At 34.0% G+C, this 11,696-nt stretch overlaps 1 protein-coding gene across 1 annotated transcript; it reads right to left on the reverse strand.

The window, feature by feature from the left end:
* Positions 1 to 665: 665 nt before the first annotated feature.
* On the reverse strand, positions 666 to 11,477 carry LOC125822916 (pistil-specific extensin-like protein). Its single transcript, XM_049502379.1, has 3 exons — positions 10,464 to 11,477; positions 1,224 to 2,196; positions 666 to 1,089 (listed from the first exon to the last, which is right to left on the reverse strand). Exons 1-3 carry the CDS (start codon positions 11,475 to 11,477, stop codon positions 737 to 739), a joined length of 2,340 nt encoding a protein of 779 aa, XP_049358336.1. The 3' UTR covers positions 666 to 736.
* Between the last annotated feature and the right edge of the window lie 219 nt (positions 11,478 to 11,696).

Genomic DNA, 11,696 nt, shown 5'->3' on the forward strand with positions numbered 1-11,696 from the left:
AATTTTGATTGTTTTATTTGTTCTATCACGAGTATAAATAATTGATAGAATTATGTTTTTATGAGTTAATTTTACCACCTCTAATTGAGATTATCAATTGTCCAAATTGACTTAATAATACTTTATCATCTCCCCAAATATGGACTATATCGTAAATGTGTCGGAGATATTTGAACATATAGATTTCATGTTAAAACAATTTCTCCTCTGACAACATCAAACACTTCAACTTTTCATATATAATTTTGACTTGTATATATGACTCATTTTTTATTTATTTTTTTTACCGTGGTTTCCGGGCGTCGCTTTGCGAACCCGACTAGCTATACCCACCGGGTCCCGCTGTTTCAAGGCGGGTCCACCACGGTTAGTTCCACGGGGCCCTGGAGACACGGCCGGTTTGTAATGCCTCCAGTGGCCCTGCTGGGGCTCGAACCGGCGACCTGAAGGACTTTGTCCCAGGCCTTTACCAGCTGAGCTACCCCTCAGGGTTTATATGACTCATTTGATTATTTTATATCTGTATGACTGTATATAAAGTTTTTTTTTCTTAACTGTGTATAGAAAACAAAAGAAAAAAAAATATTTTTCATAGCTCAATGCCCTTAAACATTTTTTTTTATATCTCTCTGAATAGTAACCGCATCGCATAAAATGGGACTGATAGAGGAATTAGTGTATTTTTACTTGTTCAATAATGCTACCTGCCTTTGTTTTCCATGACTGAACAATGCTCTTATAATTTTCTATGCATAGCGCATGGTACTTTGCTTGATGCTTCAAAAATAAAAGGTCCAACTCCATATAAATCAGACATGGGTGGTTGTACGGGGACAATCACTGCAGGGGTAACAATCGGTGGCTTAGGGGGTACGACATGTTGCAATAGAGCACCTGTTTTTCCGCCATTGAAGTTTGTTGGGACATTACAGGTGGGATTTGGTGATTTCACTAAATATACCTTGCACTTGCCGATATCTGCTCCGATTAATGATTTGGGCGTGAGCCGAAACTCACCATTCTTGTCTGTTATGGCTGATTGGACAATTGCATTCTTCCCGTTGTAGCAAACTAGTCTCGCAGAAGCTCCTGCAGTATTAATTAGCGTAAGGATGAAAATTTAGTAAATTTCAAAAGATATTAAACGATGAATACAAGTTTTCAAATATTAAGGTATATATGTGGCAATTATGGAGAAAGAAGTGTGTTAATTAAGTAATTACCTTGGAGTGGGGTAGCGTTGAGGAGATTGGGAGCTCCATAGCTGTTGCAGGGTTTACAGTAAACAACCCCATTCACCGTTAGAGTTTTGACGGCGGGAAGAGATGGAGGTAGAATCGGCTTAACTGGTCGACGTGGAATAACGGGTGGTTTCGCATCTGGTGACGATGGAAATGGGGCTATTATTACAGGTGGATGAGGAGCTGGTGATGGAGATGGTGCCATAACCGGTGGATTAGCTATTGATGGAGGAGGAGCCGGTGGAGGCGATTTCTTAGAAGGTGGTGGCGGTGGTGGAGTTGGCTGTCTTGCTGGTGATGGAGATGGTGCCTTAACTGGTGGTGGAGTTGGTTGTCTTGCTGGTGATGGAGATGGTGCCTGAGTAGGTGGTGGTGGTGGTTGTTTTGCTGGTGGTGGTGCCTTAACTGGTGGTTGCTTTGCTGGTGGAGGTGGTGTTAGCTTTAGAATTTTATCAGGTGGTGATGGCTTACATTGGGAAGGTGAAGGGGGTGACTTAAGAAGTGGTGGTGATAATTGTGACGATGGCGTTGGGTTAATAATAGATGGGATGACGGGTAATAGAGGAGGAATTAGAGGAGGAATATCAATAGGGGGGATGACAAAAGGAGGAATAAAAAATGAGTCTGTTGACGGCGGTGGTGGTGACTGTTTAGGTGGAGGTGGTGACTGTCGAGGTGGTGGTGGTGATGATGGCGGAGGTGGTGATGGTGGAGGTGGTGGCAGTGACGGTGGTGGTGGTGGTGGTGACGGACTTGCGCTGATGAAAGGCATATTAAGAAAAAACTCATTAGGAATACCAGGTACTAATTCAGGGATTTCTATGTCAAAAAATGGACGACCACTGGTTGAGAGGACTGGATCACTGCCTTTTCCATGGCTGAGCTTTGACAATGAGGCAAATAGTACAACTAAAAGTAGTTGTATTAGTAGGGACTTCCCTGATACAACAACCATAATTGTTAATCAGATCACTTCTATTGAAGCAAGTCAAATTGTGAGTGAATTTATACAAAGCTAGGAGAGAGAAGATTCTCAACTTTATTTTACTGATGATAAAGCATTAAGAAGATAAAAGAAATTTTTGAAACCATATGGAGTACAAAATTAAACTAGGGCGTTCGGCAATAATTTTCTTTTCACTTTTTTCGGGAGTTTGGTCATAAAATTTTAGTAGTAGAATTCAAATTGGACGAAAAAGTGTATCGATTTGACAAAAAGTTTTGCCGGCTTTCATCATGTTTCATTATAACATTTGAAAATAATTTGTTTTAAAAGTGAAAAATGATAGGTGAAACTTGGAGTTATGATTAATCATAAATACATATTAAAGTTGTTTTAAATTTTTTGTGAGTAATTTAGAGTGAAAAGGTCAAAAGATTCTTTTGATTATTTTTTGAATTCTTGAAAATTTTGGAGTTCAACTTAAAGTTAATTCCAATATTTTGTGGCCAACATGTTTTTTTGGAGTCCAACTCTGATTCAAAATTTAAAAAAAATCATGGTCAAACGCTTTTAAGAAAGAAAGAACTTTGAAAGATATAATCTAAAATAAGTTATAAATATTTGTACGATATAAATTATTCATTAAAGATAAACGAAATATTTTAAAATTAAATTGTTATTAAATATAGAAATAAAAATAAATTCTTATTTAGAGCTAATAAAAAAAAAGAGTAATATGATTGAGACCGATAGAATACTATGAAACACATAGATTTGTGATATGAAATATTATCTATAACTAATTTGTGATGGTTTTCTAATTAAATTTGTCAAATTATGATGAATTTTGGCAATCTTATGATTTTGGTACAAATCCATTTTTTATGACGTTTGATTTTTCATCACAAATATATAAAAAAAAGAAGTCACAGTTTCACTCTCTCGCAAGTAAACAGAGTGACAATACTAGTATTTATTTATTCTACCAAATTAAATTGAATATTCACCAACTTAATTTACTTTCTTAATCGCATTATTGACTTGTCAATAATACTATTTTTAATGAACACCATATCTTCTTACTTTGTACTATTTGGTTCTTCTAACTCACGCATTTCCTTACAAAATCTTCAAGAGAGTTTATTTTTTGAAAAAAAAAAACAAATTTAAACACTAGACATAGCATCTAGTGGGCTTTTATTAATAATAAAATAAGATTTTCAACATGGATAAGTCTAAGCAAGAAAGGTTACACTTTACCTTATCAATCCTAATGAAATAACAAATCTCTATTAATTAACAAGCATGAAAAAAAAACAAAAAACTAAATATTGTATAATCATCACAAAATTTATTATGCACTTATGTTTATTACTTTAGTATTACACTTTGATATTTACTTTTAACAGTATATATATCCCCGTAATAGAAATATGACCATTGGACATGGCCATGAGTATGCATAAGCAATGTCGAGTTTATCAGTTGGCAGAAAATTAAAATGATGGAACATTAGACATGGGATTGTTTTTCGTTTCTCCTTTTGCTTTTTCTTTAAACAGACATACTAAATTACTTATTAATTTCTCAGTAATTTTAATTAACGCCACCTGTAAGTGCTCTAGCTCGTTACTATTTCTTTCACATTTCACAAGAATTTAAAATTGATGTGTTTTTCCCCGTATAACCAAGAGAAAATTATATCATTCTACACAACAAAATACAAAGAGAACAAAAATTCTATAATTAAATGTTGTTGAAATTAACGAAAGACACCCTACTTTTAATACTGTTATGCAGGGCGGATTCAGGGGGACAATGATGTTCATCTCTACACTCTCCACAAAAAATTACAATGTAATATATTTATTTTCATTTTATTGTTCGTAGAGATTTGAATTTCTTGAATATAAGATTATTAGGGATTGACTTAATGATTTAGGTTATTCATAATTCACCTTAAACTTCTAAGTTCAAATCCTAACAATTGATGAATTTTATGCCATCCGTTGGTTTAATGTATTATAAATATACTCTATAAAATTACAGTTGAGAATAAAATAACAAAAATGAATAAACAAATCTTTAGACTGAGGCGCGTATATCTCGCTCTTTTTAAGGAGATTCAAGCCTACTGCGACATAATATGCACCGATCAACAGTATATCTCCTGACCAGTGGCGTAGCTAGAAATTTCACGAAGGGTGTTCAAGAATTATATAAGAATTTTTTTTTTGATAAATGGACGCACTAAAAAATTCAAAATCGAACTATGTACTATTAATATTTTTTTATGAATAAATGTTCTAAAATTTTAAAAATCAAATCGCATGATATGTAGCTTAATCATTTTTAAGTTTTAAACTTACACTAATCTCTAGTGACGACAAAAATATCGAGACACGAAAAATTGAAATAGAAACAAATGAGGTCTTCTTTTGTTTGCTTTTAATAGCGTTGTACAAATATTAGAATTTTATTTCAAACTTTAATGAAAAGAAATAAAAAATCAACTTCATTGAAAATTCAATAAGCTTTATTAGATTTTAAAATTATAGATTTATAAGAAATTTACTAACTATTATATTAAATAATTAAAGGAATAAGGAAATATGAGCTCTTTAAAAAATTACTATAAAAGATAAGTTGTTGTAGGGATTCGAACATGCGCGTCAAGGCTCAACAAGGGAGCCTCCAACCGCTGAGCCACAATAGCTTATTATGACAAGGGTGTCCAAAGTATTAAATTTAACCATTTTGAACAGGATTTTACTTAGGTGTACGATATAATTTTCCGACGAAGGGTGTCCAATTGGACACCCTCAAGACACTGTAGCTCCGTCCCTGCTCCTGACTTGTCCTCTTCAGAATACAACATCCAACAACGTCGTACAACTCAAGCATCTCCGAATTAGTTGAAGAGTCCAATGCTCCACATAAAGAGGAATAAATTAGACCAAGCTTAGAACCCTCGAATAATCAAGAATAACCATGAAAAGTTTTTTTTTTTTTTAGTTTCCCATTCGTGTCAAGTACAATTGGTATTGAAGTTCCGATTAAATTAGAATGACGCAGTGATGCAAGGTCCATTTAAGATCACCATATTATAATTTATTTTTGATCTTAGAAGATTTATGTGCACGATTTACAATAAGCAGCAGAAAAAAAAATGTATGGCCTACTATGCAATTTGCTTATTAAAGAGAAAATGGTCTAAAATCCTTAAATTTATATCCGAAATTTCAACTACACACTTCAATTTCACGGATGTCCTATTATCCCCCAAACTTCATATTTCTCTATTTTCTAAACACTTAAACGCTGACCACAACACATAAACCAAACAAATATTCCAACGTGATTGCATGCGCCAAGTCTCCCACTTCTTCAACTACAAATTCCTATTTTTCCCCATTTCCCTCCTAAAACGTAAAAGACCCCAAAAAAATATCCTTTCTCTTTTTCAACTCCTTCTCCATTTGCATATGCATTTCTGTTGATTTGTGAAATTAAGAGCAACATTGGATCTGATTCATCCATACAAAGCTTATTCAAGTTTTCATTTGTCATTTTTGATGAATTTTGAGAAAATTAAAAATTCAAATTAGAGACCTAAATAAGAAATTAGAGCAGATTACAAACCCTAAATTCAAGATTTGAAGTAGAAATGAACATAAACAACTAAACCCTACTTATTTTTGAGAGAAAATCATGAATTTTTTTATAAAAGGAACAAGGGTTAATGGTGGGGAAGAAGAAACAATGGTTTATTTAATAGTGGGGAAGATGATCGTTGGAGAAAGAGAAAATTTTCGTCAAAATTTAAGGTGTTCTCACCTTCTAACGCGTCTGGAGGAGGTGTTCTCACCTCCTATGACAAGTCAACATTTAAGTGTGTAGAAAATAGAGAAATATGAAGTTCAGGGGGGTAATAGGACACTCGTGAAGTTGGAGTGTGTAGTTAGAATTTCGGATATAGATTGGGGGATTTTAAAACCATTTTCTCCTTATTAAAATAAAAATAAAACACACTATCTTACTTCAGTATTAGCTCAAACCATGATATTTGGTGATTTAATAAAAATAAAATTGAACACATAATTAACAGAGGGAGTATTTAATTACACATGTGAAATCTTAACTCAAAGCGACATTTAGAGATTCAAATTTTAGTACAACCATTCACTCTCTCGAAAGACTTAATTTACAACATACAATTCATATCCACACACGATTATTTTTCTGAATGGTGAACATTTTTTTCCTTGCCACACCAAACTAGAGAAAGTAAAAGGAAAATGATCATTTTCATATCAATAATTTCATATTATTGTTTACTTTCTCCCTTTCTCACAACATATCTGGCGGTGTCTGTCCCACGAGTGGTGTATGAGGAGCTGGTAACGTTGGTGGAGGAGATAGCGGTGAAGGGATACTGGGAAAGAAAGGAAACTCCCATTTATAAAAATCACTTGCATCAGGCAAACTTCTCATACCTTCTACAAGACTCAGCTCTGAGAATGAGCTAATAACGACCAACATTGAAAGTTGTAAAAGCACAAGGGCCTTCACTAGTGGAATTACAGCCATACTTGTTAACTCAACTAAAATATTGTGCCTAAAAGAAGGTAAAAGGGAATGTATTTATAGGAGCATCAAAAAACAAAAAAAGCAACTATTCCAGAGGTGTCAATTTAAGTGTCTTAGTAGGCGTTTGGCCATGCGATATCATATCACGATATGGTATCGTGAGATGGAATCAGCGTTTGGACATGCGATTTTATGCTGATTTCATCTCATGATTCCATATCATGAGAGGTGATACCATATTCTCCAAAAACCATGATACGGAATTACATGATGATATATTCCATATCATGATTTGAGATATTTTAATACAATAATTGATCCATTAGTTTATATTTTGTTAAAACAACCCCACATTTATATCTACTTATAACCTTTTGTTTCATATGTAAATAAAATTTATAATCACATCATTACTTTTTAAAATTTATTATTCTCACCGACATAAAATTTATTATTCTCACCAACATATAGTCACTTTAACTCACACCTCACGATTGTGAAACTTTTCAACATTCACTTGAAACAATTAACCGGCATGTTAAAATAGTTGCCGAGGCAATTAGTAAGATAGCACCAACATTTATACAACCAAAAAATATGACTAGTGTACATTCCAAAATTCGACATAATACTCGATTTTGGCCTTGGTTTAAGGTAAAATTTCAATCACATTAATAAATTTATTTTATGGCCTTAATAAGTGCACATTTATATTTTATGTGTAAGTTATTAGTATTTAGTTACATATTTCCGCCACATGGTAACTTTAAATTACATTCTTAGAATAAATATTATTTATTTACACAAAACTGTCTCATTTACGTCACATATGCTTTTAGTAATTCTTTATAAAATGTTTTTTGGTAGATAAATATTATGTTGTTGATGCTGGTTTCCGAAACACAAAAGGATTTTTAGTTCCATACAAATGACTACGCTATCATTTGCAAGATTATCGAGAAAGTGAAAGAGAGCCTCAAAATGCCAAAGAACTATTTAATTATAGGCATTCATCTCTGCGCAATGTTATTGAACGGACTTTTGGAGCTTGGAAAAATAGATTTAGAATACTGAAACAAGGCATGAACTATTATGATATTGATACACAAGTGAAAATTGTCATAGTTTGTGCAGTGTTACATAATTATTTGCGAAAATACTAAAGTAGTGATGAAATATTTATGGTCTATGAACATGAATATATAGTTGCGGAGGATATTGACCAACAATTTTCCCAAAGTAACAATGTTGGTTCGTCTTCTCGGTCACATGATCGAGAAATGCAAGTTCAACGTGAGGAAATTGTTTGTACTATGTGGGAGGATTATATTAAAGACTAGTACACTACAATTTATGTTCAATTTTTTTTTATTAAATTAAAGTTAGATAAAACGATTACTTACGTGGAGAACAAATAACTTTGTAATAATTTATTATGCGATTTTATAATTTTTTATTTATTTGATAAGATTGAATAAAAAATTGGGCTATTTTAATAGTTTTACAACTTATGAGATTTTTTTGTTTATAAGAAAATATACAACACAAAAATTCCATATCGCGTGTCCAAACAAACCTTCAATTTCATCTCATGATTCCATATCATAATACCATATCATGATACCATATCGCATAGCCAAACGGGCCCTTAATTTAAATGGACATGAAATTTATGAAATAAATAGAATTTCTAAATCTCGTAATTTTAAAGAACTTAGAAAAAAAAGAGTAACATACTTAAATTGGGAATGAAGAAATATTATATGGAGTACCAATCAAGAATTCCGGTGGCCGTTAATTCCGATTAGGAATGGCAAACGAGCGAGTCGAGTCGAATATGAGTCGATCAAAAAACGAGTTAAATAAAAATGGATAAGTTACTTGACTCGACTCACAGTTTAAATGGATAAAAACGAGTTGCCCAATGAATAATATGGGTACCCATATTTAAATAGAAATCTTGTTAAAAGCTTTAAAATAAAAAAAATTTAAAGTTTTTTTATCACTTCACTCCACCCTCTACCACCCCCCTACCCCCCTATCCCAAAAAAATGTAAAAAGAAAAACCCCACCCTCTACCAGCCCCCTACCCCCTACCACCCCCCCCTCCACACCCCATCCAAAAAAAATTTAACAAAATTTAAAAAAATTTCATTAAATTTTTTCTAATTTTTTTTAAAAAAAAATTACCACCCCTACTAGCCCCCCCCCCCCCCTCCACACCCCATCCCAAAAAAATTAACAAAATTTAAAAATTTTTCATTAAATTTTTAAAATTTTTTTTTTTTTAAAATTACCACCCCACTCCCCTACCAGCCCCTCCCCCCTTCCACACCCATCCAAAAAAATTAACAAAATTTTAATTTTTTTAAAAAAAAATTTACCAACCCACCCCTACCCCCTACCACCACCCCTATCCCAAAAAAAAATGTAAAAAAAGGTTTCATTTTTTTTATAGATTTTTTTTTTAAAAAAAAAAAAAAATTTCTTACCTCCCCATCCTTTATTACTTTTTTTGTTTGTGTGAATGTACATCTTTTACCCATTTTATCCATTTAACTATCCGTTTTTAAATGGGTAATATGAGTATTATTCGTTTTTACCCATTTTTAAATGAGTTGGATACCCAACCCATTTGAAATGGATAAATATGAGCGGATACCCATATTAATTACCAACGGTTTCTTTCATCGGAAAATTAAATCCGAGAATTCTAGTTGTGATCGTCTTATTAGGTCTATTATGAATTATGTTGCTATTTCTAAAATTTTCTCTATATCATACGCTTTGATTCAAAACTTTGATCTGTCATTATTGCCGGATCATGCAACCTTTTAGATCTCTATTCTGCCCAGTTGAGATCTTCTGAATCAAATATTCGAAAGTTGTTAGGTGTTAGATTCATAATGCAAGAGCCAAAACGATGAAAAACTAAAAAAAAAAAAACGAAAGCAAAATGAAGAAGATGAGATTACCTATTTTGAACTTTCAAGACAGTTGAATAGAGATAGAAATCGTTTGAAATTCAAATTGATTTGAATTTGATAACTAATTTGATAATGGGGAGAGATTGAGGGCGAGATTTTAGGAATGAGAAAACGTGGATTTTGGTTCTTGATGTGAATATGTAAACTAATGTTATGTACCTTAGTAATTTATCGCATATAGTATATGTTGGATTCATACAATTATGCAAATGGCCCAATAGAAGAGAAGGGCCCAATTTAAAGCTGCACAATTTGTAAACAATACATATTAATCCGGTCGTCCAAATATAATTGCATTAGCTACCTATGTAAAAAAAAAAAAAAAGGTATATATTATTCTGTATATTATATAATTAGGAGTATGATGTATGCATGCATCTGTCTCTATGAGTCCATACGAATCTAGTATATATACTCAAGATCGATCCGTGTATTACATTGGAATGGTGTAACGATGTTATAAATACATATAGCGAGTGAATGAATTCACATATTGCATTTTCACGTTCGTTTTTGTGCATTTTGACAAACACTAAGCTAGAATAGTACTAATATATATTAATCATTATAAAAGGAAGAAATAGTTAGGGTACTTAATAATAAACATAAATCTTGACTCAGGATTGGCGTCGACAATCAATAGTTAATACTCCTCTATATATGGCAAGTTTAGTTTCAAATTTAAGATTGAAAATAATCGACATCCAATTTATTTTCCCAATATTTAAATTCGTTGGTCAGCATATCTGGTGATGGAGTTGCTGTCGTATGAAATGGATCTGGTGGTAGTGCCGGTGCCTCAGCATCTTGTGGAGGAGGAGTTGGTTCCTCAACATCCGGCGGAAGAGCTGGTTGCTCAGCATGCGGCGGAGGTGGCTCCCCATAATACGGCGGAGGAGATGGTTGTTGAGCATCTGGTGGTGGTGATGGAGACATAACTGGAGGTGGTGGAGACTTAACAGGCGATGGTGGTGGAGGAGAGTTAATTGGCGGTGGTGGCGACTTAACCGGTTGTGGAGACTTAACGGGAGATGGTGGTGGTGGATACTTAGCGGGAGGTGGTGGTGGAGACTCAGTGGGAGGTGGTGACTTAATTAGTGGTGGTGGAGATTTAGCGGGAGGTGGTGGCGACTTAAGGGGCGATGGCGGTGGTGGAGCCTTAATTGGAGGTGGCGGTGACTTAACTAGCGGTGGTGGAGACTTGACAGATGATGGTGGTGGAGGAGACTTAGCAAGAGGTGGTGGTAACTTAACAGGCGATGGTGATGGTGGAGCCTTAACTGGAGGTGGTGGTGACTTAACTGTTGGTGGTTGAGACTTAACTGGAGGTGGTGGTGACTTAACTATTGGTGGTTGAGACTTAACTGGAGGTGGTGGTGACTTAATAGGCGATGATGGTGGTGGAGCCTTAACTAAAGGTGGTGGTGACTTAACTATTGGTGGTGGAGACTTAACTGGAGGTGGTGGCGACTTAATAGGCGATAGTGGTGGTGGTGACTTAATTGGAGGTGGTGGTTGCCTCTTGGGAGGCAGACTAGGAGAACGAGGTGGCGGCTTAGGTTTAGATTCAGGTTTCGGAAAGCGAAACTTGAAACTTTGATGAAAAGTTGGATCAGATGAATATTGAGTGAGTTGATCTCCATGAGTTACCTCTAATAATGAGCTAACTTTTAAAACTGAAAGTAAAGCTACGACCTTCATTGACATAACACCCATAATACTACTTGTTATAATTCATTCAAATGTGTATGTTGAGTACGTAAAATAACGTTAAACCGGGCCAAATTTATAGGAGCATGCCAAAAAGGATATTTATGTAATTTTAGATGGATTCCATCAATACGGGTCCAACTATTAAATGAGTTTACCCTAATTAAATAGAATTTCATTTGCAAGGATTATCCAACATTTTTAGCCTTCGTTTAGTAAATAGTC

The sequence above is a fragment of the Solanum verrucosum genome, unplaced genomic scaffold (genome assembly GCF_900185275.1).
Source record: "Solanum verrucosum unplaced genomic scaffold, falcon-dt-bn FXZP01000103.1, whole genome shotgun sequence".
NCBI lineage: Eukaryota > Viridiplantae > Streptophyta > Magnoliopsida > Solanales > Solanaceae > Solanum > Solanum verrucosum.